This window comes from Patiria miniata, unplaced genomic scaffold, assembly GCF_015706575.1.
Source record: "Patiria miniata isolate m_02_andy unplaced genomic scaffold, ASM1570657v1 HiC_scaffold_24, whole genome shotgun sequence".
In the NCBI taxonomy this organism is placed as follows: domain Eukaryota; kingdom Metazoa; phylum Echinodermata; class Asteroidea; order Valvatida; family Asterinidae; genus Patiria; species Patiria miniata.
Genome location: NW_024037063.1, coordinates 20,407,736 through 20,435,526, shown reverse-complemented (window position 1 = coordinate 20,435,526; position 27,791 = coordinate 20,407,736). Strand labels below are relative to the sequence as shown.

Below are 27,791 nucleotides of genomic sequence, written 5' to 3'. Positions count from 1 at the left end.
GCCTACAGTAATCATTGTATATGGTTTTAAAAATGTTAAAGGCCAGTTAGGACAAGTATCAATGCCTCTGGAATGTTCGAAAAAAATATGACACCTTGATATCTTTTTTTAAATTGAACTTTTCCATACCTTTCAAGGCATTGTATAGGGCAATTCAGAATAGTTAATGTTAAAAAAAAAATTCGATGTTGATTTTGATGTTTAAATGTTGAATAAGTATCCATTATATCCTATACACTGAAGAACAAAGTAATGATTTAAAATTAATGAAGCAGATATTTTAGGTCAATGCTCTCCCAGCTCAGGAGTTTTCAATGGCTTTTCCAGGCTTCCAGCATGCAACTTTGTAGTTGAAACAGAAAAGGAAATTGCCAAGCACACAAAACTCTGGGGAAAAATGTTACAACCTGACACCACTTTTTCTTCATATATCATCTCAATGAATGTTATTCATTGCAAAAATGATAAGACATGAATCTGGGACTGAGAAACATTTCCAATTTTGTTAGGAAATACTTAGAAAATGTTCTTGACTCTCTATATAGACTTTGTGCACAATCGCGGATGTGGCGTCAGGTTGCAAACTTTTTTTGCAAACTTTGTACAACGTTTTCAGTTTTCTGAAACACTATTGCTAAAAAAAAAAATGTTTATTTCAGCTTCGTTGTCATTAGCTTTTGCTGTGTCCAGTGTCAGACATGACAGACGATCTCGAAGAGGCCACTGGCATTTTTGGGGGGTTTTCCTCTCCTTCTTGTATTATTTTTTTTCTATTACTTTATTTGAAAACTGAATTTCGATTTTCAGTTATTTTCTTTGCCCCATCCATCAACAATTTCGAAAAAAAAATCCTTTTTTTTTTAACGCTGACTGTTCTGAATGGCCCCTAAACTCTTATTTTTTTTCTGTTCACACATTACAAATCTAAAATCATAGCAATGGCGTTACTTGGGTACAATTTGTAGGAGGGCACTCAGAGGACCGCATTGTTTCGGAGAAGAAGTTTCGGAGAAGATAGTAAAAAAAGAAAATTTTTGTCTTCCCTACAATCTGAGAAGTTTGCTCATTGACTGGCAGTTGTGTACTATTAGTAAAAAAAAAAATCCAAGTGCGAGTGCACAATAAGCTCTGGCTGTGTTGCAAAAAGTCTTGCATATAATCGATCAAAATGATCCCTGCCACAGCTTAAAAATGCAACGATTAAAAATGTAATGCCGATGGTACATATGGAACACCACACTTTTGGTCAATTTTCAGGGAAAGATAGATAGACAGACAGACAGACAGAAAGAGGAACCGACCACCAAGTGACACACATAGAAGATCCTGACAGAGCTTAAAAAAATTGAGATCTTACAAAGGTAAAAACAATCCGACTCCTTTTTTTGCTCAATTAGCCATAACACTGAGACTTCTGCCACTGTTTTTGCTCATGGATATGGAAAGGTGCATGATCGAAAAACCTAAAATTAAAACAAAGAAATCCCTACAGTCTCCTTGCTTGCTTGCTCGTGTGTCAGACGAGGTTCTGCCATCGCTTTGCCACAGCTGTTGCCACATCACTGCCCTCGCGAGGTCATCAACGGTGCATGTATCTCCACCACATGTCAGCAGATGGGACATTGTCTGGACTTCTCCACAGAAGCATTTGTCAGAATCTGAGAAGCCCCACTTCTTGAGGTTGGATTTGCAACGTCCTACACCAGTGCAAAGGCGGTTTAAGGCTCTCCTAGATGGTGTCCTGGTGCCATTTGTTGTTTGGTTTTCGTTAATGGTACAAATGGCTCTAGTTCCATGAAGCTATGCCGACTCTTCGGGTGCTTTTTGGCATGCTGATGATTGTGCAAGGGGTGTCGGAGGTCTGTATCAGGGGGCCTTGAAACGTTCTACTGCAGCTGCCCGGTCTTTGAGTTGGTTCATCGATGCCTGCCAGCTCATAGAGATGCTCAACATTTGCTGGTTTAAGGCACTGTGGGCGTGTGTAGAGCGGATCCAGACAGTCTCCTGATGATGAACAGAGCATACTGTTCAAAACGTCGAATTGAACCAACTGGTTCTTCTCAGAACCACACAACTCACTAAGAGATATCACTCACATGGTGTAACCGCAAAACCTCCCATTCACTGATCATGTCCACCATGCAAACCTTTAAGTCTCATACAATTAAAATATTGCAAATGAAACTAAAGTGGACACAAAAAAGCATTTTTCAGATTTCATTTAATAAAACAATTATATTGCAATTAGAGCCCTTTAAGCAGCTACGGCATTTGTTAATATCAACATTACAAAAGAGAGTTGCACTGCAAAAGAAGCGGTGTTAACTTTAACACCAGCGTTATCTTTAAAGACCATTCCGAGCATCATATCAGGGAACACTACCGAAGGCCCCTCTCAATGGCGAAAGCATTGTGTCGGCTATTGTTCAGTTAATCCGTCATGGGGCGAATGATGAATTTGGAGCTCAATGTTCATCAGCTTTCCCCATCGCTTTTTCTCCTCAGGAAATCTCGCAGATTGCTCAAACCTCTCCAAGGCAGCGTCACCACTTTTACCAAGACTGCCACGCCCGATGTCAGACCATCCCTGACTTTAACGAGTCCCGCCCTGGCAACGTCCAGCTTTGTCGGCTCGCGCTCCCGAGTCCACACCCCTCGCGACTTCTTCTCGGCGCGCAGCTCGGCTGCGAGGAGTCTCTGGGTCAGCCTCGTCTGCAATTTATGGTCCCGTAGGCCACCGAGGGGGGATACCTTGGCCAAGCCCTGCCTTAGGAGCTCTTCGTTCAAGGAAGTCCTTCTAAAAGGCAACTGCAAGTGAAGAAAAACAAAAACAACTCAGATGATGTGCCTTTTTATAACTCAAAACTTCCTTAAAAAACTGCTGGGTAAACAACATCTGACAAAGAGCTTATTAGAATAATTAAAAGCACAAGTAGTGGAATTGCTATTATTTGACTGATTTTAAAGAAACAAATTTGAGCTAATAGTCCTCATGAAAGCTCGCAAATCACGCGCAAAAGTGGCTTTCGACAAAAGTTTACCAATAGACAAATGATAAAACCTTGCAACTTTTACCATTAAAATAACACTGTGGTTCTTCATGATCTCTTCTAGCCCACTCACATTTTTCAAATATTTGAATTGAAAAATTAAAAATATTCACAATCGTTTTGTCTCCATCTAATTAATTGAAGAGAATACATAGAATAGGAGATATCATGCAATAAATTCAGAATATGAGCTAATCGAACTTTGGCATTTATATCTCTCTTCTGTTTGATTATCTCATATTATGAATTTATTGCATGATTATAGCTCTACAGAGATGTATCGAGCACTGCGAATTGTGATAGAAGACGATTTCATTGGATAGAGTAGGAGATATATTTATATGGAGATGTGTTAGTTTGAATCATAGAGCTGTATTAAATTACTAGAGTGCTATAAACTCCTCATTCTTACACGCGGAGATACTTTGAAGCCGTCCTGCGCGCAGACATTTTGAATTCTTGTGCGTGTTTGTAGAACATAATGAAATTAGATGGAGTGAATTTTGAAAGTACAACGTGCAAATACAACATGCACATGCAACTGAAGTTCGTCATGATGGTTAAAAAACGTCATGGCAAAAAAATCATCTGCAGCAGATAAACGAAAGTGCGCGTTTGTGTTGTTTGCGCAGAGCAAAATGAAACTCTCATTTTCTGATCGTGCGTTTCAGTTTTGGGTGTATCGGCCAAACATACAAATGCAGATATGCAAATAGCCATACAAAAGTCGTACAAAATTTCGAGTAGTATTCCATAGGTTTGTGCACAAACATCAATGTGCCCAGCAGGCACCACTTTGTACATTGACTCAGCGCTCTAGTAATTTAATATAGCTCTATGGTTAGAATTAAGCAACATCAATTAAATATCTGCACAGTATCTGCACACTTACATTATTACCTGATGATAAATATTATTCTGATCCAATGTTAAGAACATTACATGTAGAAGTTTACATTTTTCTTACTTATCTTTGGGGACACAACACGTGAACAATACTTTTGGGGATAGCGGTTACAGAAACTACTGTTCATGTACCAAATTGAGAAACGTGGATAAATTATTGAACAGACACATACCCCAAACAAAATAATTAATTGTAGAGAATACAATTTTCTTAATAGCTTTTCCTACTACTAAAAATTTATGTAATCATTTACTGAATGAAAAACACTAACGTTACATTAACGAAATTAGAAATTAAAATTAGAAACTGTACCGCCCGAAATCGCTCAGAGTATTATCCCTGCACTTATTTCACGAAACTCGTCTTACCCACTCTAAGATTGATCTTAGCTGAGACGCGTCCTAAGATCGATTTCTCTAAACCCATCTTAAGCAAGACGCATCAAATCTACCAATATGATGGCTGTTTCATTGTTTGTTTGTACCGCTTGACAAAAAGGTTGTTGAAAAGAAATGTGCAAAACCAACTTCCCGCGCATATATATATTAAGAACATGATCTTTCGCCAGAAAAATTACACCACTCAATAAATATCACACGCAAGGTTGGTCTACAAAAGGTACGATAGAGTCATTCTTGCTACCCATTTCATCACTCTATTCTTTAAAAAGTCGACTAGGCGTTGGCGTATAATAAAATTTTGTCAATAAGCTATTTTGATTAAAACTACCCAGGTATCAGAAATCTTTTCAAGTCTGTTTCTACAGCGGTTTTCTTCTTGAAACTACCTGTATAACTCTAGGCCGACACTTGTCTTTAATGGCAATAATGAGATAGGAAAACCCTCAAACCGATCTTAAGTCAAGTCGAGTTCAGCCGCGTTGCTAAGAAAGTTAGGGCTTGTTGAATTCATCTTGACCCCAACCCTCAATCCTCTAGAATCCTCCTGCCGGTTTTGGATGATTTTAGAGGAATGAGGATGAATGGCAAAGATGTATCGCTTTTTTTTGTGGAGGATGCATTACGTCAAGCCAGTAGGCCATATCCTGCACTGGTTATGTTCAGCCATGCATAAATCAGCCCTGTGTTTTTCTCGTATTTCATCCGCACTGCTTCTAAACGCCATTCGCGATGCCTCAAACCATAGCAGTGCTTGGCAGATGATTTTGGAGGATTGAGGCAGTGGTCACCCTCCACAGACTAAATTCAAGAAAATAACGGATCCAAAGGATTTTGGAGGATTGAGGCTGAATCCAATTTTTTTTTGGTGGCAATTGGAGGATTTTGCAGGATTGAGGTTGCATCCTATCCAGAGGGCCTAGGGGGTCAGGGTTAATTTTGGTGATATTGATCCTAGGACGAGTCCCGAGTTAAAGATATAGTCCATCATTTGTAATTTGTGCATTTTGTTCGTTTGAAGCAACAAAAGTGTTCAAAATCTAATGAAGGATACTGAACAACTAACCTGATGAAGTTTCAGCTAAGCTTCAGCTGTATATTCCGAGAAAAACAGCATTCTAGGATCTCCATTTCAAATCAAAAGTTACTGAATCATGTTTTGAATTGTTTTGAATTGCAGCTATACGCGCACTGATCTGACGAATTATAGCGCGTGTGCGCGCTTCGCAGAATAACAAAATGAACTACTAATTTAAATTTTCCGCACCGTTGGAAAGGCCTTCTTTCATTGATTACTTCAAATGACAGCTTCCCAGAAAGAATAATTTCACAGGGAGTTTAGTTCCCTTACTATCTTTCAACCAAGTTTGTTTTTCAACAATAATTACGCCAGTTTCTTTTCGGATGGCTGCAAATGATGGACTATAGCTTTAAGAGGAGTAACTCTTCCTAAGATGCGTCTTAACATTTTGTTCAATCGGCCCTAGAGCACTCAATGGTTTTATGGATACATCAGCAAATAAACACAATGTAATACAGTACAGTTGCTAATATAATTCTAATATATCACATGCAAGCAAGACTCGCCCGTGAAAATTGGGAGACGTACCTTCCATTTCACGAGATCTACAATGCAGTCGAGTCCGTTCGCTTCGTTCACACACAGCATGTGGAACCGTAGCGAGGGTTGAGTGCCAAGTCTGTCTTGGAGATACTCCAAGCTTCCTTCCTGAAGCTCCAGGCCAGCGAGATGTACCGGCAACCCGCTGCCGGAATCTAGAGAGTCAATGGACGACAGATCACTGTCACCAGCTTAAAGGTACGTGGGATTGTTCGCCTGTTCCTTCATTTTGTGTTTAAAGCAACAAATCTGCTCAAAACTTAAGTGGAAGTTTTAGCTCAGTGGCTACGTTACATTTTGAGAAAACAGAAAAAAAATGCGCACAATTTTTTGGGTCTCATAACTGGATTCTGTTGCTAATGTCCCTAAAAAAGTGTGCCCGCTGACACACTTAAAAAACAAAAAAACAGCCTTCTATGTTTTGTTTTCTCCTGAACGATAGCATTTCAGATGAAATAATTTTAAAGGGTATTTGGTACCATCTCTGTCTTCACTTTGAGCAATTTTTTTTTCATGAAATCGGAAGGTCGAGGGTAACTACCAATGTTCCTTTTAATATACCAATATTCCTTAATATAACTTTTTTCAGAAGGGGGGGGGGGACAGGTAGTGGGAGGCGGTGGGGAAAGATAGGATTCTTTTATTTCACTATTATCTGAAAATATGAGTTTAGATTTGAGTTTGCCTTTAATAGATAATTAGACAGAATAAAACAATATCCTACAGCATTTAAGGCAACGTATCAACTTGTCGTCTGTAGAGGGCGCCATTTTGAGCTTATTATATCAGCTTGCCGTACGCAGTGAGTAAAGGCATTCTTGTCAAGCTGTCTGTCACTTAACCAGTTCTCGCCGGGATTATTTTTGCCAAAAATTTCGATTTTTGAAAAAGGCACGATATATCAGCCAACTTTTGATTAACAGCCAAACGCAACAAATACTGATTCGCTAGAGTCATTTCAACAGCATTTGTATGATATTTCTTGCCGAAATTTCATATGTTTCAATGCTCCGAGGTGTGCACTGGAGCGTAAATTGTCTAACAATGTGCCGTGCACTTCGGCCAATTCAAGATCAACACACGGTCCGCCTCCACAGACTTCACGGACTTTGTGTGTGTGTACAAAAGGCACGAGGGATTAGCGTGTTTAGATGTCATCCGGAAAGAAGTCAAGGCAATCTTGACGTTTAAACCCGTCAGCTGTGCCTGTGTCTAAAAACAGCAAGTGTGTGTTATCATGTCCTCTGCCACGAAGTGGTTAACAGTCAGTTGCCGTATCACGCGTAGCTGCTCTATTTTCTCGTCCAGACAACTGACAGCAACGCGAGGCCAGCGAACGATGGCCGTAAGAAGGGCTTCAGAAAATTCGCAATTTTCACGGCAAACCACAACCGATCCAAACAAACAAAGCTGTCTCAGGGCTAAATACATCTATCGAGGTATTTTTTTCTCAAAAAAATGATTTTGATGAATTTTGACGATATTATTTTACGGACAAATCAACTAAAAATTATGTCATGAAATTTCCGGGTTTTTTCGACAACGACGAGAGTCTCCCCAATGTACTCAAACGAATGAATGAACCTTCATCTACAAAAATCTTGTGAATGTGATGTCATTAATATCTTAAGAATTCGATGTACACCTAATGTTTCCAACAACTCCATTTTTCACAACGCGAAAAGATTGTCGCCATTGCATGCATCGTAAAAGCATAGAGCAAGGAATGCAAACATGGTATGACCTTGTGACCCCATACGCGCAGCCTGCCCACTGCTTGGTCGAGCTTGAGATGGCCTGCTTAATATTCATAAGTCATTCACTCCACGTTCGCACGTGCTGTTCAGGCCGTTGGCCTACATGTACTTACGTTCGTTTACATGCGTACATGTGATTGCCAATCATGAAATCTCGCAAAAGTCTTCATTTTTCAACCGGCGATTTGGACCAAACATTAGAAGTCTCCTGCACGTGTTTCACATAGAAATGAAGCTATACTTTCCTCTATCTACTGAGCCTTGCCGTTTCTTTTGGCCGTTTTTAAGAATCAAATGTACACCTAAAAACTACCGGCCCTCGCTTTTGTTGATACAAAATATGATTTTGTTTGATAGGCCGTAATAACACTTCATATTTGTCCAAAGCAGTTATTTTTGGTATCAAAATAAAGCACACGATTTCAACTTTTAAATTATAAAGCCATCTTGGCCAAACAGTGCACGTATCCAGGTACTTTTTGTATTTTTCTGTAGTCTCAAATACATCTTGTAAAATCTCGCGTACGCTTTTGGGCCATGCGTGCGTGACCTCGGGACAAGAAACTGAGGTCAAACAGGGCTGTGTGCGTGACACGGCCACTGACTGGTTAAAGGAAGGATAAAGTGTTGACTACCATGATCAATGCGCTCACATCCCGTCAGTATGCGTTATAATATTAACCCCAGACATAGGTTAAAACAAAATCTATTAAATAACAACTCAAAGAAACTAAAAGAAGAAGAAGCTTAAAGCTCCAGTCACACATTTACGGTTTAGAATATTGACGGGTTACCAAGAATCAATAAATCATGATGAACCGTCCAGATTCGTGGAGAAATCAACTTTCTATGATTGCACTATGCTTTCAGGACTCATAGCAACGACTGCCCTACGTTTCTCTACGAATACACCACGGTTTGTCAAGAATATGGACGGATTGGTGAAGAATATTGAATGACGTTAGCGCAACAGTTGTCTGCGATTGGGCCATGGATGACCAAGGTTCTCCTACAAATAAAGTGTGGATATTCGTAGTACAACCTTAGCAGAGCCCTCCCTCATCCGGGCCTATCTGTAAGACATTCGTAGCGAAATTGAAGAGATTTCTACCACGATTGAGCTACGAATCTCCAAGAATGTACGAATAGCTACAAACAGCACTATGAATCAGAACGGTTGTCCTACGGATGTCCCACAGTTTGTACTATGGATTATTTTTCATGACGTTTCACCATGGAAGTTTTGAACAGTTTCAAACTTCCGTAGCCCCTCCACGAATACCCAAGGAAGATGACGGATAACCATGGATGTACTAAGGATGAATACGGTACCCCCACGGCTTATCACGAATTCAAACGGTGGAGATTCGTAGCTCCAAACCATGAATGTGTGACTGGGGCTTAACAAGCGTTCTTAAACAGGGCCCCGGTATGCACAAAGGGTTGACCAATGTGGCAACAAAACTCACCACTTTCTCGTTTCTGTCGCCACTCGAAGTTTACAATTGGCGTATGCTGCACAATAACGTGGACTGGTTCTTTCCGCAACGCCACAAAGCGACCGTACAGCTTCATGTTTTTACTGATAAACTCCTCTGGGATGTCCGACACTCTTCGGAATCGCTGATACTGCGATAATGAAAACAGAATCAATGGTTTGATCAAAAGTTCAATTAGTTTAGAACAGTCAGGATCTTATTTGTAATTTAATAAGGCTGTGCATTGGAACCGGGTACCCGAGTATCCGACCATTGATGTCAGGAATCGGTTCCAGATTATGGGATCGGGCACCCGTAACCAACTTTAACAATTACTTAGTATAACTTCTGAAAGAAAGGTTTTGAATGTCATTTGTGGGGAATTTTCAAAATGAAAACAGGCTACATGAGAAAACAAAACATATTTCCCATTTATGAGGCTTGCAAAAGTGGCAGTTTACAACGTTAGGCTATAAAAGTTCACTGTACACACTTATATCTTGTATTAATAAATACCTTGGAGAGTTGATGGTTTCTGATTGGTCGAGACTCGATGGCCGTGCATTAATGGTGATAATGACCGGCTTCAAAGAACAAGCAAAAAAAATGGCCCCTGAACCAGCATTGATCCAGCCCCATGGAAGGCAATGATTGGCCAAATTTTCAACAGTCATACGGCAGCTTGTAACAATACAGCACTGCACATGCGCTCAACCACCTTCGCGTGAGACTGACGTGCGCGTACGCAACACAGTTGCTATGGGTGCGCACGCACGTAAGGAAGTTTTAAAACGACTGGACATCATACATAAACTGAGCAGTGCAGTATACTGATACTGATGTTTACGACAAAAGCGTAGATCTACGATTTGTTTTCTTTAAACACTTCGCCCAACGACATATTTACCTTTCCTAAACCAAGCATCTTTGTAATTCTGGACACAAGGAGTGTGAAAACGTAATTTCAGCTTCCTCCATCAGGTAAAATTATGAAAACATTGTTGTAATTTGTTTCGCTACGGCAGCAGAAGTCCAAACCCTGGACGTCGTACGCGTACGCAATGAAGACGTTGTCCAGCAATGTCCAGCACAGCCTGGGCCGTGGTGTATATAACAACGCTTATCGAAGAGACAGGGTACCACACATAAGTTAAAATATGGCCCATGAACATGAACACAAAAAAGTCTGGAAATATCGCCGAAAGAAAGTCACAAAATTGGAGCATTTTAACTGTTTATTTTATTAAAAAGGTATTTATTAATGGGAAAAAACTTCATCTCAGTCCATTAACAGTGGTCACCCCCACATCCGGTCATTATCACGCAGTGAAGACCGGCTCCTCACACTGTTCTTCCCTTATTGATGCACCGATGCAGTAGTATTATCATGTGGCTCTTTGTGAACAATCTCAAAAGCACCTTCCAAGGTTTGAATTTTGGGGTTGGGTTTCTTTATAATTAGCGGGTACCCGCTATTTTTCAATTGGGTGCCTAGTTCCTATAGTACCCGTTAATGCATACCCCTATTTAATAAAGAGTTCTTGTGGCATTATTTACAAACAATGTCAATCCAAGTAATCACTGTTACTCCCTGTACCGCCCCAAACCGCTCCAGCCTTCTAAGCTTTTTTTGATTCCTTAAGGAGTAAATGCAGTCTAGTAAAGTACATGAATAAGTTTCAAGTACTGGTACGTGCTAATAGATTACGGCAAGATTTACTGTGGCTGTAATTCCTTACATAACAACAGCATTCTTAGTATTATTCCCAAACTTGATGTTCCATCAAATTAACCCAATATTTTGCAATAAGGCCGAATAAAAAAAATATATCTTTAGTGTCCCCGCCCACTTCCCTTTTAGAGGCCGCCTCCTTTTTTTTCACTTCCTTTTTAGAGGCTGCCTCCTTTAAAAAAAACACAACAACAACATCATTTTGGCTTCTTTGTCTGTTGCATCTAGTCCATATAAAGCTGGTATATCATTTCCTGAGTCCAAGTAGCGGCCATTTAAAAAAAAAGCTGGCGGCCACCTTGACAAATAGGGGTGTCTATCGGTAAATAGGCCCAAATCCATCCGCCGAGCTCATGAATAAAAGTTATATCCTCAAAATATTCTCTATTAGAGAGTTCTGAGAGCCATAAAATTGGGGAATTGAAGAGGTACAATGTATGGCAATGAACCTCTGGCCCGGACTTGGGGCTTCCAATTCTGAGCATTATGGATGCAACTGGGCTCGAAAGTGGCGCTATTTGGCCATGTTGTGGAGGGATCATTTTTTAAGATGGCTACTTTTCCACTTTGGGCAAAATAGGGGTCGTCTTCTTTGGGTGAGAATATCTCGAAAAGTCAATAGTCAACCCACCAAAAAATGAAAAGAAAATGAAAGATGACATGTTGATCATCATATACCTGTGAGAGTTCTGAGTATTTAAAAAAAAAAAATTTGAACTATGGGTATCTAGCACTAGTGTCTATGGGAATTTTACTACCGGCTTGCACTAACTGCATGTTACCTGCTGAACTCAGAAATTTGTATTTATAATAATAATAATAAGATATTCTTAAATATAGCGCATTACATCATCAGAAAAATCTCAATGCACTTCACATGATAAAAATAATACAAACACGTGTAATCCAAAATTAATGGTAACAAAAATGTCATTTAAACACCTTAAAATTATTTTTAAAATACATTAAATATTCACGTGTCTAAAGCATACTTACCACTCGAATGCTGCGGGCGATGACCAGCAAGCCTATTGCAGCAGTAACCGATATGCTGGTCTGAAAAATATAACAAAATCACAAAGACTGTGTTAAATATTTTCGTATTGCATTTTAGACAATCGTGTAGGGGCCCCTATTTTAGTTTCAATCAAATTAGAGTCAAGCCTCTGGTTCAGTTCATTTCAGTTCACTGAACTGATCTGAAGGTGTTTTTATCATTCCAAACGGTAAGCAGACTTCTCTCAATTCTAAAGCCCCAACACATTTACGGTTTGGAGAGCTGAATATCCACGGTTCCCAAGAATCAATCGATCTCAATTAACTGTCGAGATTTGTGGAGAAATCGACTTTCTAAGAACGCACTACGGTTTCAGGATGGATAGCCACGACGGTTTCTCTACAACTATACCACGATTTGTCAAGCATATGGACGGATTGGTGAAGAATATCAATGGTATTACTAAGAATAATTATGTTAATGCCACAATTGTCTGCGATTGGGCAACAGATGACCAAGGTTTTCCTACGAATAAAGCGTGTATTCGTAGTACAACCTTAGCAGAACCCTAGCACATCCAGGCATATCTGTAGGACATTCGTAGCCAATTCGTAGAGATTTCTACCAAGAATGAGCTACGAATCTCCAAGAAAATACGAATAGTCACGAATGACACTACCAATCAGTTCAGTTGTCCTACAGATGTCCCATGGTTGCACGACGGATTGATTTTCATGATGTTTCACCATGGAAGTTTGGAACAATTTAAAACTTCCTTGGCCCCTCCACAAATACCCAAGGAAGATGACGGACAACCACGGATGTACTAACAGGGTTTCATCTAGGATTTCCAAAACTGCCTGTCATACCCTGGTGCACTTTCAAAAGTACCCGTAGCCCATGGCATCAAGCGTAGTTGGACAGGAATGCACGAACTACACGTTATTAACAAGGCTTTGTCAATGACGTCATTTTTGACCAATGAGAGCACTGTAGAACAAAACAGGACTGTCGGCGCTTCATTCTCGGAAAGCCTCCTAATAGGACTAAATATTTTCAGCAGTGGACAGGAGCTTCACAAACACTTTTGTCTCTCTGTTAATTGGTTGGTTGGTTAGTTAGTAACAAACATCAGCAACAGCCTTGCATGGCTCTAAATCACTGTGTCCCTTAGGCCCTGCAAATGGGTACTGGTATATCGTCATGTCCACGCAACAGGGTCATATCTCCTAAAAAGGGCTGTACATGAACCTGAAATGCGAGTTTCAGAATGTCAAAAGGTCGTACCGGTATCTCGCTTGAAATAACCCGGATGTACACACAAATTCAATGGACGTCGAGATACGACCTTGTTGCACAGAGCGTATTCGCACGATCGAGATAGGACTTTGTTGCAGAATGGAGTTACGACCTTGTTGCACTGATGCGACGATATATCAACTTGTGCCTCAGGTTGTTATGAGTGTGAATACTTCTATTTCCAAATACAGCTATACGGCAAATGGTTCATTGTGCGTAATTGGCCCAGGCCCAGTCAAATCGATATACAGACCCACTCACGGCTAGCTGTTAAATGTGTTTGTCCGGACGTACACAGACAAAAATCAGGAAACTTTGATTTCTCTGCAAACCAATCAACCAACTGAAAGTAATAATAATAAAAGGCCGCCAAGCCATATACCATTTTTTTTTGCAAAGAACTAGTTTTCGAGTACGAGTACTTTGATGATCGAGTACGATCTTGACATGTCGAGTACGAGTACTTTTCTGCCCGAGTACAAGTACCGTCATTACGAGTGCAAGTACTTTGACATTCAAGTGCGAGTACGAGTACTCTAAACAAAAAAGTGCTCGAGTAGTACTCGAGTACAAGTACCGAGTACGAGTACAATAACACTGAAAACACTCCTTCCAAATTACGTGACCCATCACGTCACACATGCATGAACACAAAGGCAGTGGCCCGCAGCTTCCGAGAACATTTTCGAGTTTGTTTTCAAACTCTAAAAACACACTGTCAACATTGACAAAGGGCTAAGCCTCAATAGATCTAAATAGCATGAACCAGTGAACTTTCGAAACCTTGAGCGATGTATTGTTCCATAGAATTAGAAACCTTCAAATCGTACCTATTCAAAGTAGCTTTCACACAGGAGGTAAAAGTTCTTCTTTGCATTTGATGTGTTTCCACGGACCAGACCAGACCAAGTCAACAGAATCCAGTTCCAACAAACTTGTATTACAAGGTAACCCATTGCTTTAATTTTGCAATCTACTTTTTGAGCTACTTTTTTTTTATCTGCATTTGCTTCTGACGGAAATTTTAAAACTTTTGTCCCCATGAAAGGTTTTGATTTCTACCGCTAATTACAAACTCGTTATGTCTGGTATTTTTGTGCAGTACTTAGCATACAAAGATATTTTAATTCTACTTTTTTTCAGGCACAGATCCAGAGGGTGGGGGTGGGGTGTGGGGGGGGGGGGGGGTCAAACACCCCCCTCGCTGTGTCTCAATTTTTTTTTCATAGAAATACATGTACACTAAAATAATGTGAAATCCCCCCCCCCCCCCCGACATTTCCCGAAAGTATGATAATTATACTGTTAATATAGGTTTTCCCGGCCAATTTCCTAAAATGTTCATTCACTTCTGAAAATAAGTCATTCAGTTTCATCTGAATTTGAGAAACGCTCTGAACACGCGTTTCATTTTTGCTACCAGAGCATTCGATTCCATTTCAGTTCAATCAATTAAGTGATTGAGCAGCACCTTTCGTTTATGCTCATTCAGATTCGTTTACAAGACTTCTGTTTCGCTTTTAGTGGGCGATTTCAAACATTCACCATTCTATACGAGTGTCATTCTCACGAGTTGCTCCACCACCCCTCCAATTAGAGCTGAATGATACTATCCTGGAGGAGTGAACTGTTTAAAGCTACTTGGCGTTATGATCCAGAGCGATCTCCGATGGGATAGCCATATTCAGGATATAACCAAGAGAGCCTCATGCAAATTCTATGTAATTCGCGCACTGAAACGCTTCCGCTTGCCAGTGGAAGACTTACTGACCATATACACTTGTTACATCCGTCCCTTGCTGGAGTACTGCGTACCAGTCTGGCACTCCTCAATAACCACACAACAAAGCAACGACATAGAGATGATCCAGAAGAGAGCTCTTCGCATTATCCTCTCCGATCACTATGAGACGTATAAATAACGCTCTCCGGGTGACTGGCCTGATATCCTTGAGTGAGCGAAGGGAACAACTTTGTATCAAGTTTGCGAAATCCTTGTATAAGAATTTCAGACATTGGTTCCCCGAATCACAGAGCTCAATGCGTCAGCTTCGGCACAGTGAGCGACTGAGAGACTTTAAGTGCAGAACGGAGAGACTGCGGAGTAGTACCCTGCCTTACCTAGTCAGACTCATTAATAAACACCTAATGTAGTGTAATAAAATGTCTGGATGTAAAACAAAATGCATTCTTCTTATCACTATGTGATTGAAAGGCGTGTAGATGTACAAAACACAGTTCTTTTTTTTTATCTAGTCTGGGGAGCATTTTAAAAAATTTTAAATCCACATGTTTGTATCAGAGTCTTTTCAGAATATTTCTATGTTTTAACATTATGCAAAAAAAAAATAATGGTCTTTTTAGAATACTTTAATGTCGAACATTATGTATCAATGTGTTTTTTTTTTCAATGATTTCTGTTAATTGCAAATTGTAAACCATGGCAATTCAGTCTTCGGACAGCGAGAATGGTACGAACAATAAAAATACCTTCAATTCAATTCAATACGCTACATACCCATGCCATTTTCCAAAATTTTGATTTGTTTTGTAACCAAAACCTGGCATTTTATCTGCCTTACCCAGTCAGACTCATTAATAAACACCTAATGTAATGTAATAAAATGGTTATGTCTGGATGTAAAACACAATGCATTCTTTTTATCACTATGTGATTGATAGGCGTGTAGATGTTCAAAACACGGTTCTGTTTTTTTATCTAGTCTGGGTAGCATTTTAACATTTTTTTAATCCACATGTTTGTATAAGAGTCTTTTTAGAATATTTCTATGTTTTAACATTATGCATAAAAAAAAATAATGGTCTTTTTAGAATACTTTAATGTCGAACATATGTATAAATGTTTTTTTTTCTTTTAATGATTTATGTTAATTGTAAATTGTAAACCATCGCAATTCAGTCTTCGGACTGCGAGAATGGTACGAACAATAAAAAAAAAACCTTCAATTCAATTCAATTCAATTCTACATTGTATTTCACTTTTAGATTAATGCCATCTGCACCAGATACAATTAGGGGTTTCTTTTTCATTAACCGTCAATCAAATCAGCTGTACCTGAAATCAATTTACATGATTTAGAAAAGGTATGCTTGCGTAAATGAATGCGCATGTAACGTAATTGGCCGTCTGTTTCTCAAAACCGAATACAAGGACAATGAAAACCATTGAACTTTCGTTGAATTGAAATGAGATAACGGGCGTGCATTAAAATTCAGACGAAAACGAATGACTGATTTTCAGAAGGGACTGAACATTTCAGGAAATTGGCCGGGAAAACCTATAATATTCACCTGTGCCAGAATTTAGTCAGAACTGGGCATCGGGGTATTTCTACACTATTCTGATAGCGTTGATGATCGTTGGATTTGAACATTGATTTTACGGAGGCCAAGTGTCCGGAGAAAAAAACCTGTCTACTTTTCAGATTTTTTTGCTGATGAAAACCCCCCTGCAAAAATTCCTGGATCCACCCCTGTTTTTGTATAAATTAGGGTAATTGAAAAGAGTGACATGGGTTGCAATTCGTCGGTCGCTCCATGAACCGGCGTATCTCAATTTTTTGCCAAATTGAGGTTTTGTCATTAACGTTATTATTTCATCAAAGTGCTCATTCTCAGAAAGTTTGATTCCAATCGGAGTTTTAATTACATGTACATGTAACTATAAAGAACGCTAATTAGACCATGCGGCGTATCTCTAAAAAATAAAAAATGCTGCACCACGAAGTGGCGTATCCTGATATGCCGCTTTACACGCTAATTCCCATAGTGCTATGACGTCACAAAGGAGCGTCGTCATGAAAAATTGAAATTTAGCGTTTCACGAACCGATGTATCTTCGTATAGCGGCCACTATTACGCGCGTTGTATAACACAGGATAAACATGATAAAAATCTGTTTCACGAAGTGACAAATAACTTTGGAACTGAATTTCTCAAAAACTAAGGAACTCAGATGCACACGGATTGCATACAATAAAGTTCAATCTATAATTTACTAGCAAAAACAAAACAGCTTGAATTCTTACACAGGGAGTATGTAGAATAAGCCTACAAAATAATGACCAACTTTAAATTGGTTTTTCTTGAAACACAAAAATATGCGATACGTCGGTTCGTGGTGCAACCGACGAATTCTAGGTGTTTAACGTGTCTGTTGTCAGTCTCTACCGAAGTCTCTCTGTGCAAAATAGACCTGAGACCAAATGACGTAATTTACAATGTACTTGGTCTACATATGCGCTTTGCTATGGGAGCAAAGACGGGACGCCAGACGAAGTAGGGACCGTCTACCACACAGGAAAGCGCACATTTATGTAAACAAAGCGTGACGACATTAGGTCTCAGGTCTATTGTGTCTTGATTCTTGTGCCGTTGAGCATCATGCAGTCACGTCTGATCACTGTACCCCTTTTCTACCCTTGAACATAGGTGCATATTCCTGATCTAAGTTCTCTTGTCCCAACATTGTGACGTCATCATCATCATGATAGCAATCAGGGCGGTGTTTCTATTCCTCTTCGTTGCCCACGTTCTTGGAGGTGGTTTCCAGGATGATTGGAATCAGGATGCAAACCTAGAGGAGCTCTTGGAGCGTCTTCTTGACGCTCGCGACGCAAAACGCTTCCAAGAAGATGACTTGGTTGCAAGACAAGCAAGGGTGGGATCAAGATTATACCCGGTAGGCCAAAACAGCATGACAACCACGGTGACTACTACCACGACAATTAGACGCCAATCACACGACGACATCGACAATAAGTTGTGGATCTTACGCTATAAACTGGTTCATTAGCGGCAAGTGAAGGTTTTGCTCTTGTGCCTAAAATGCTAACCAACAGCAAAAGTTAGCACTAATTATGGTCATTCTTCAGCATGGACATGGAATGCACACGATTTGCCATTCTTAAAGCCATAAAATATGGGTAGTTCTGCTTCTGATTCAATGGCATTCGGAAACTTTTTTTCGTGTACAGTCATATGGAGGCGTCTGCGTGTAGTCACGGGTAAAAAGAAGTAATCGATGGTTTGGGTGGGGTTTTTTTTCTCATTTTTCCAATAAAAAAAATTAGGGTAGGGCCTGTCAGAATAGGGTTCCAGTAGGTAGGGAAACCAGATACAGAACTATAATTTCTTCTGGCCTAAGTTATTGATTATTAATTAACCCTAACCGTCCTGAATCCTTCAAAATCCGCTTTGCCAAAGTGGAGGAATTTGGAGGATTGAGGTTACATGGCAAAAGTGACCAATTTTGTAGGATGCACTTTGTCAAGGTCTTGAGCTGGATCTTGTGTTGTTTTTGCTCAGCCATGCATAAATACAGGCCTGGATTATGCTTGATCCGCCGCCACCCCCCCCCCCCCCCCCCCCCCCGGCCCTCTCGGCTCTCAGACTATATAAAATATCCCCTTGCACAGCAAGGGTCTATGGTATTAGGGCAGATTCGGCGATTAATTATGCAAACACGACTGCGTCTTAATCTCTAGATTCTGACCATTCAGCGGGCGCCTTCTGTCTGGCATTCAGTGACTTCTTGTTGTATTAAACTAAAACATGGCAGCAAATTGACCAAACAAAAGCTTAGGCCGAATTTATTTCGAAATGACGTTACAATTTCTTAAGTGGACTTTGATTGGCTGACGCTCAGGGTGGCAAAAAAATGTGCATGCTCGGATCAGACGTTATCTGCACACCCACGGTAAACGTCTGATCCTCAAAATATTTAACGGTGCATGTATATATGCTGTAGCCCTATCTGAGCATAGTTATCAATCTGTGCGAAATTGTCTCATTGTGTGCATAATAAAATTTTGCCAAGTTGTCCTTTTAGCCCTAATGGCCGCCTATCCACACTTGTCTTGTTTCAATGCATGTCCCTCTCGTTTGTTTTGTCTCTCACTGTTTTAGGTTCCTGAGTCAGCAGCTATCGATCTGGAGATTCCGATTATCTACAATGACATGAAAAACGATCACAAATACCCATGGGCCATCTTCAAGATCCAACAGAACCGCGTGGTAGTTGACACCCTCGGCACGGGGGGCTACGAGGAGTTTATCGTTGCTTTGACAGCATCAGGAGAACCACGATACGCCCTCTACGATGTTCCACAGGATTGGGTTTATGCAGAGTTCAACATCGTCTTCATTTTCTGGTTCGTATTATTTGCAAGCTTAGACTGTTTATTGAGCTATTCTTGCACTATTAATACTAAGCTCTTAAATCTTGAAAACATTACAATACGGTAGGACTATATTCTGAAAGGGGGCACCGTGAAATGTGGACAATCATGAAAACTATTGGACAATAGCAAGCACTCTTCATCCCTGCAAATTTGCCGACGGACACACAATTTTTTTTTCAGGCCAATTTTGACGTCCCGATTTTGCCTTTATCAGCGTCCCGATTTCGCTTTAAAAACATCTACATGTAGCTCATTACTAGTCCGAGTAACTAGGACCCTACGAATCACCCTTTTTAACATTTGGAGATGGTCAGGCGATAGTAGGGTCCTAGGATCTTAGAGTACACGGCGATACCAATAACCTATTTTAACCATTTTCACTTGTACCCCGTATCAAAATCTTCAGATTTCACCCCCAAACTGGCTGACGCGCCCCTGTAGGCTTCAGTGGGAATTGAAAATACAAATGGTGGTGGTTAGGTTCACATACCTTTGGGAAGAAAAGAGAAATTTTACCTTCAATTCGGGAAACATCCTTGTCGCACACGCCTTGTTGGAGGCTGCCATTTTGAATTCAGGAAAAATTGACTGGCATCAGACAGACCAATCACAATGCACTTTGATTGGTCGCCTCCAATCAAAGTGCCTTGTGATTGGTCTGTCTGATGCCAGTCCATTTTTCCTGAATTCAAAATGGCAGGCAGCCTCCAACAAGGTGTGTGCGACAAGGATGTTTCCTGAATTGAAGGTGAAATTTCTTTTTTCTTCCCAAAGGTATGTGAACCTATTTGTATTTTCAATTCCAACTGAGGCCTACAGGGGCGCATCAGGCAGTTTGAGGACTGTTTTGGGGGTGACATCTGAAGATTTTGAAATGGGATACGAGTGTAAATGGTCAAAATAGGTTATTGGTATCGCCATGTACTCTAAAATCCTAGGACCCTACTATTGCCCGACCATCTCCAAATGTTAAGCAAGGCGATTCGTAGAGTCCTAGTTACTCTGACTGGCTCATTAAAATGTGCCACTCTGCTGGTTAACAACTGCTTGGGCCAAGACTACTGGTGCGTTTCAAGTATGTCACCAACGATGGTACATGTATACTTTTGGAACGACGGTTAATATTTTTAGGCTATCCAGTGGTTGGGCTGTCGATTCTAATAACTCAAAATGTAATCTCACTTTCCGTTCACTATCATGGCAGGATTCCTGATGACGTCCCCTGGTCAAAAGCTGTGCCATACGGCAGAACCGTGGTAGGCTTAAAGCAGAAATTTACAGGTATTAAGACAATTATGGAGGCATATGGAACAGCTTCATCAATCAAAGACGACATGATTTACACTGTAAACAAATGGTATGTTGGCAAGTAACTTCAACCTAATTTATCCGAACCTTGCAATCATTCTTTGCACTTCATGCACACAAAAGGCCTATACAAAAACATCAAGTGCTTAGGGTTACCAGGCATGCAACTGGGAAAACTCAAAAAAAGAGGAAATTCAAATTTTTCCCAGACTTTGTACAGTGTTTTTCTATTTTCAATGGCACACATGGGAAGTAAAAAAAGAGGAAATCAGCTGATCCGAGGAAAAGTTGCATGCCTGGGTTACATGCACATCTTATGACAAAAATTTGTGACATTTATTCTCTTATTATTTCTTTGTACAGGGTGATTAAAAAAAAAACACCAAATGTTGGGACCATTGTTTTACGGAAGTTCTGCATGTAGCATTTTCAAAATCTAGGATATGAAAGCCCAATTCATAAGCTTTCTTTTAGTACAAGAATAATTCAAATCACTTAAATGTACTTTTCAAGTTACGGAATTTTTAAATACAACCACCGTTTAAAGGTTCTGTCCACGGATCACAAAAAAGTTCAGTGTTCTTTCAGCAAAACAAAAGGAAATCACATAGGGATCTGTGTGAATTGTTTTCGTTTTGCTGTAAGAATGCACACCTTTTTTGTGATCCGTGGACAGAACCTTAAAACTGTGGTTGTGTTTAAAATTCTGTATCTTGAAAAGTACATGAGTGATTTGAGTGATTCTTGTACTGAAAGAAAGCTTATGAATTGGGCTTTCATATCCTAGATTTTGAAAGTGCTACATGCAGAACTTCAATCAAACAATAGTCCCGACATTGGGGTTTCGTTTTTTCTTTACTCACCCTGTATGTTTATAAGAAACCTGGACAGTGAAATACTTATCACGACAATGCTCAAATCGATGCAACATAGTCTCTTCATTGTTGGTTGGTTATTCATTTTCTAAAGTAGTTTTAAAAATCAATTATCCCAGAAACTGAAATATATTACAAGCGTTGGTATCTTTCCCACTTTTACTTCCGGTGTAAAAAATCATTTCCTTTAAATCCGTGACTATTTTGATGAATTACAATTGTTGAAACGACCGAGAGTATGAAATAACGTAAAAAAATAGGGGGGTTAGTGTGTCAAAATTATCAACTTTATCAAGTTATCAAGCCTTTTAAGGTTTCTTTAAGTTTTGTGCGGTGATGGTATTAATCAGTATAAATCTTATTTATCTTCTCAACTGTGTTAGTGTTAGAATCCTACTATTGCATTTTTTTTTTTAAAGCTATAGTCCATCATTTGCAGCCATCCGAAAAAGTAACTGGCGTATTATTGTTGAAAAACATACTTGGTTGAAAGATAGTAAGTGGACTAAACTCCCTGTGAAATTAATCTTTCTGGCAAGCTATCATTTTGAAGTAATCAACGAAAGAAGGCCTTTCCAACGGTGCGTCTTAAGACGCACCGTAGGAAAATTTAAATTAGTAGTTAATTTTGTTTTTCGGCGCAGCGCGCGCAAGCATTGGCACGACGCAGAGACGCGCGCGGTTGCCATAATTCGTCAGATCCATGCGCGACATCGCATATAGCTGCAATTCAAAACAATTCAAAACATGATTCAGCAACTTTCAATTTGAAATTGAGATCCTAGAATGCTGTTTTTCTCGGAATATACAGCTAAAGCTGAGCTGAAACTTCATCAGGTTAGTTGTTCAGTATCCTTCATTAGATTTAGAACACTTTGTTGCTTCAAACGAACAAAATGCACAAATTACAAATGATGGACTATATCTTTAAAGAATTTATTTTATATATTTTAGTATTTGTTTTATTCCATAGGTCATGTCTTTTAACGTATCTAGTCTGTCATTAAGTTATGGTAATAGTATTAACAGTATCTATCTTATTTATCTTCTCAACTGCGCTAGTTTTAGAATCCTTCGATCATTTCATTTTTGTTATTTTATAAAATAGTCTTTTTTTATCCTGTCGGTGGTGTGGGTTTAAAAACTGTCTCCAAGTTGTCATTTTCAAAATTTATGTTTAAGCCTGTGAATTCTGTAATTGGTGCGTTGTTAATTGTTCCTCTTTGAAAGAATGTTTGTGTAAAGAATTATCAGTATCACATGGTATACAGCGTGTCCCAAAAAAAATGTCCCTCTGGTAGACTGCTAAATTAATTCCAAAATTAAGTATTATTCTAAATTTAGTTTTCAGATTAAGAAAGCCCATTTAATTTTCTAACTTCTGTAAAAATTCCATTGGTCTCGCTTCATTGGTTTTGAATACACAGTCTATTATGTAACAGCAGTGCTTTTCAGTCCATTCCAAGTTTGCAGGTGGAAGGATATGCAGGAGGACAATAAAGGTTTACAAGCTGGACATTGAAGAACAAACCATAAGTGGAACACACACTGTGAAAGCAAACACGACCAGTGGAACTGAACTTTGATTAGTTTTCATTTAAAAAAGTAAACGAACTTGCCTTTAGTTACTTAATAACAACAACACGAACACAGTTGTTGAAATAAAAGTGAAGCATGGAATAAGGTATGGTATGTCTGTAGTGTGCATTTCTTTTTATCAAACTTGGAATGGGCCGGAAAGCACTGCTGTTGCATAAAAGCCTGTGTATTCAAAACCAATGAAGCGAGACCTTTGAAATTTTCACAGGAACTACAAAATTAAGTGGGCTTTCTAAATATGTAAAGTTAATTGAGTATAAAACTTGATTTTGGTAATTATTCTGTGGTCTATGAGAGGGACATTTTTTTTGGGACACGCTGTACAGTGTTTATACGTCAGTGAAGGGCAGAACCTAATACTGAATTTACATCACCCAGACGCAAGTATTCCATCTTATGAATAATGTTTGTGTTGTTTACTCAGATTAAAATGTTTATCAGCATGCATACATGTATCGTTCCCTTCTTTGTTTTTCTTGCCCTGTGACATGTGGAGTGGAGTGCTGTTGCCTTGTGGTTAAGAGCATTGAACTCGTTGTCTGTGGGTAATTCTGCCGGTTGTGGGTTCGAGTCCAGCCCGGGGCTATGGTGCGTGTGCCCTTGGGCAAGGCACTTTGTCACTCATTGCTTCTCCCCACCCAGAAGTAAATGGGTATCTATGAGGGCAGAGATGGTTATTGTGGTTGATTGCTACTTTGCACCGAAATGGCAGCATTGAGCTGTATACTCCCCAGGGAGCTGAGATGGTATTTGAAATGTTTCATGGGCCCAATGAGCAGGGGTAATAATGACGTAGCGCCTTGAGCACCAGTCCTGGTGGATACGTATGCTTTATGAATACCCAAAAAATAGTTCTGCTTCCGGTTTCCCTACCTACCCTATTCTGACAGCCCCTACCCTATTTTTTTTTAAGTATGAGAAAAAACACCCAAAACCATCAATTTCTACCTTTTACCCTTGATTACACACCGACACCTCCATATTATTGTACACACAAAAAAATTGGCAAAAAAAAAAAAAAAAATTCCTACCGGTACCTACCTACATGTACCCTATTTTCAAATGCCATGTATTTGGAAGCAGAACTATTTTTTTTTGGCCTCCCTTCTGGAATTAAAAGCAACCTTTTTATTTAATCAGAGTTGACCTTTAACCTTCCTTGTATGAATCTATTCATACACTTATTCCCAACGTGGAGTATGAAGCTATTTACTAATAAATTCATCATTATGCACGCATGCGCATCAATGGGCCTGGCGGCAAAACGCGGATCCATTGAAAATATACAGCTCTACAAACGTTTGGGTCATTTTCTCTCAATTTGTCCAGGATTTGTCGCTTTTTTCTTTAGAAACGAGGCATATTACTTTCTGACCTACATGTAAGTGGGTTTTTGGGGGCACAAAATAAAAACTGAAAAATTTGCTTTCGTCCTGTGCGCACGAGGTCGAAGGAAATCACCAAGGCTTCTTTCCATACGTGTCAACAAATTGTCGTATATCTGACGAAGTGACAAATGGGCCATTTTGTTGGTTTTTTTTTTAAATTGAGTTTTAGGGTTAAAAATATTCAAATTTTCCGATTTTTTTAGGTTTTTAATTCATGAAAACACTTCAATTTTGTAGTTCCAAAACCCACTTTGTGACGAATTGGGAAATGTCGAAAAAACTGTTTCTTGCAAACTGACAATTAAATTATTCGACGCTTGACAGCGCGCATCTATTATCTGACGAAGTGACCTAACGACACCGCAACATCATAATGAAGACTAAAAAGTACCGTAACTACTTCACCTTTTTTGTGTGTGTGTGGAGTTGTAGTCGTTAAAAAAAACGGAGTACTAGGCTAGGTCTGCGTGACGTATAGGCGTATATACCTAAATAGACTAAGATTTATTTAAAACGTGATATATTTTCCTTCAAAACTGGCCTTTTATAGAAATTTTGATTTTCACATTTAGGCTTAGTTTGTAATTTTTTTTTTGCTTAAGATGCATACTCATCCTCTTTAAAGGCTAATCAGGAAGTGCTGCCTTTTTCGGATGTCTAATTATCGTGAAATTTCATGCTGAAATTTTAATACGCAAACGTGTGCAAACGAATCTGGAAATTTCACGAAAAATAGACATCTGAAAAAGGCAGCACTTTTTGATTAGCCTATAATTAAGAGGGTGAGTATGCTTCTAAAGCAAAAATAAACTACAAACTAAGCCTAAATGTGAAAATCCAAATTCGACAAGGTTCGACATGTTTTTGTACATGGTGGAAGTGTGGCCTTTATTTACGGAGGTAGTCCAGTAAATTGGCCACATTTATGGGGCTAGTACTTGTCATGCTTGTAGTTTATTTTTGCTTTAGACATGTTAGAAGCATACTAGCCCTCTTTATATAGGCTAATCAGAAACAGCTGACTTTTTAGATACATGTCTATTTTCATTATTTTAATTACTATTAATGGAAATCTAGGTACATGTAGTTCGGTCAAGCAAAACCATTCTTAATCTTAGACTGAATGATCACTAGTACGTAGAGCAACGAACAGAGTCGGCCAATTCACCTTGCCGCCATGATGTACTACTAAACTTGATGCTAGTCTGTGTATAGTACTAAAAAATAAGCAGAGAAAAAATTTTCGCCAGTGCAACCAAGTATTTATAATGCTTTTATAGTTAAAGATGTTTTCCCGTTTATTCATATGGTTTCATTCTTTGCATTGCTTTACCTAGCCCCATCAATTTTGGACAATCGGCGCGAAAATAGAGAGCACGTGCGAAAATAGAGATGACTGTCATCGTTTGCCTCGTACACAGACTTCCATGGCAATTGCGTACGACGCATACAAATTCTGGGAAAGAGAAAGTCAGTTGATACTACGCGTAAAATCTGCCGTACCTACTCCTGCTGGAATGTGACTGTACGAATATAGACATTTATTTGTGCAGCGGGGGTGTCACTGCTTGAAGTATCAGCGCACTCCGGAGCTTGGCCTTTGGTGTACACCACATGCATCGTGCGTGTGTGTACGTACGTACGTATGTGTATTACTGGCCGCACATCTATGGGATATGGGGTCATATGGCCGCGGCCGCCGTCGTTCATTTCAAGGCCCGGCTTGGTGCGCGCGTAATTGTAAACTCACTTCAGTGTTTTTGCGGTTTAAAACAAGAAATTAAACACAGAAAATATCATATGATTGCTAAAGATATGGACGTACATTAGAATTTTTTAGATGTTTCAGAAATTCTACCAACTCAGGGACTGATATATGTGCCGGGCAGTCAGGCTCAAAATTACCCCAAGTGCCGGGGGGAGATTTTGAGAGCTGGGCGGCCCCGCCCGCCGCCGCCCGGCGTAGCTACAACCCTGATTTAGTGAAAATCAAAATTCCACAAAGTTCAACATGTTTTTTTGTTCATGGTGGAAGTGTGGCCTTTATTTACGGAGGTAGTCCAGTAAATTGGCCACATTTATGGGGCTAATAAATTACCAAGTTTTACCACGCTTAGCCCCACTAGTGTGGCCGCAGTATTCTGCGCTGAACCTCTTACTTTTTTCAATTTCATTCAATAAATTTCTTACCCGAAAAAGCCGAATATGTTCGTCAATGAAGTCCGTACACATCTGGAAAGTATTCGCTAAGTGACTTTCGTTCTTTTCCACACGAACACTGCGTCCTTCATCAGTCATGTTTTCTGATATCTGAAGATTAGATTGTGTTTTTCTCTCACAAACACCAGCAACAGGATTCTCCGTGGGCGCCGCCATTTTGAATAAACGCGCGCAAACGAGCCGCTAGATGGCGCCCTAACCTCTTAACGGATGGCGATTTTTCGAACTCGACTTTCACTTTTTTCGTATCAGCGATGACATTTGGCAAGTGACCACTGTACATAGAGCGCGCCCTCTATTCCAAAAATTAGAGCTTTAAACCACTTGGTAAGTTCTCAGTCTCCGTGCGATAAAAAAAAAAATTGACAGAAAAGTATACCTGGCAAAATTGTTTTGGGTAAAAAATGCCCTTGAACAAAAATTTTACACTGAAACTTTTTTGGAATTTCTTAGGCTATTACACAAAAAAGAGTGTGACTTTTTGGCCATGAACGTTGCTTTCATTCGGATTAATTTTGCACATTTAAAACACAAAATTGTTTCGATCTCATTTTCTTTCTTTTTTGGACGAATTCGCATGAAAATATACTCCTAAATGTGATACATCATGAAGAATTTCAATTCAATAAAATCAGTAAATCGTGACTTATCACCCGAACCATAAGATATTTTTGACACGTACGATGAGTAAGTTGCTTCGGTCATATTATTAACTTGGCGATGGACTGCAGTGGCAGTCCAAACAGAACATTTGCTTCACTTTTGCACAGGAACGATAGTCCACGTCTACACGCTATCTCAAAAATTAATTGGAGCATTGAATTGAATTGTGGCCAGATGATTGGTCATGAAAAGAAGACAAACTAGACAGAAGATTTAAACGAAACATTGTTTTTCTCTCCCTAAACAGTGTCTTGTGTCGCGACACGGAGAACAACTTGGCGATGGGCTGCAGTGGC

The 27,791-nt window shown here is 39.5% G+C and overlaps 2 protein-coding genes across 2 annotated transcripts; one reads left to right on the top strand and one right to left on the bottom strand.

Moving 5' to 3' along the window:
- Positions 1-1,364: 1,364 nt before the first annotated feature.
- On the bottom strand, positions 1,365-27,026 carry LOC119732100 (protein C3orf33-like). Its single transcript, XM_038205488.1, has 5 exons — positions 26,803-27,026; positions 11,940-11,999; positions 9,203-9,362; positions 5,965-6,131; positions 1,365-2,808 (listed from the first exon to the last, which is right to left on the bottom strand). Exons 1-5 carry the CDS (start codon positions 26,986-26,988, stop codon positions 2,476-2,478), a joined length of 906 nt encoding a protein of 301 aa, XP_038061416.1. The 5' UTR covers positions 26,989-27,026; the 3' UTR covers positions 1,365-2,475.
- LOC119732102 (cofilin-2-like) lies at positions 19,148-20,876 on the top strand. The gene is made up of 2 exons (XM_038205489.1): positions 19,148-19,412; positions 20,647-20,876. The coding sequence occupies exons 1-2, from the start codon at positions 19,219-19,221 to the stop codon at positions 20,813-20,815; spliced, it is 363 nt and encodes a 120-aa protein (XP_038061417.1). The 5' UTR covers positions 19,148-19,218; the 3' UTR covers positions 20,816-20,876.
- Positions 27,027-27,791: the final 765 nt, after the last annotated feature.

Coding starts and splice junctions, on each gene's coding strand:
- LOC119732102 (XM_038205489.1), top strand. CDS start 19,219: ATGAAAAACGATCACAAATACCCATGGGCCATCTTCAAGATCCAACAG. Junction 19,413..20,646: donor AACATCGTCTTCATTTTCTG/GTTCGTATTATT, acceptor CTATCATGGCAG/GATTCCTGATGACGTCCCCT.
- LOC119732100 (XM_038205488.1), bottom strand. CDS start 26,988: ATGGCGGCGCCCACGGAGAATCCTGTTGCTGGTGTTTGTGAGAGAAAA. Junction 12,000..26,802: donor AACATATTCGGCTTTTTCGG/GTAAGAAATTTA, acceptor TATATTTTTCAG/ACCAGCATATCGGTTACTGC. Junction 2,809..5,964: donor TAGATCTCGTGAAATGGAAG/GTACGTCTCCCA, acceptor CTTCACTTGCAG/TTGCCTTTTAGAAGGACTTC.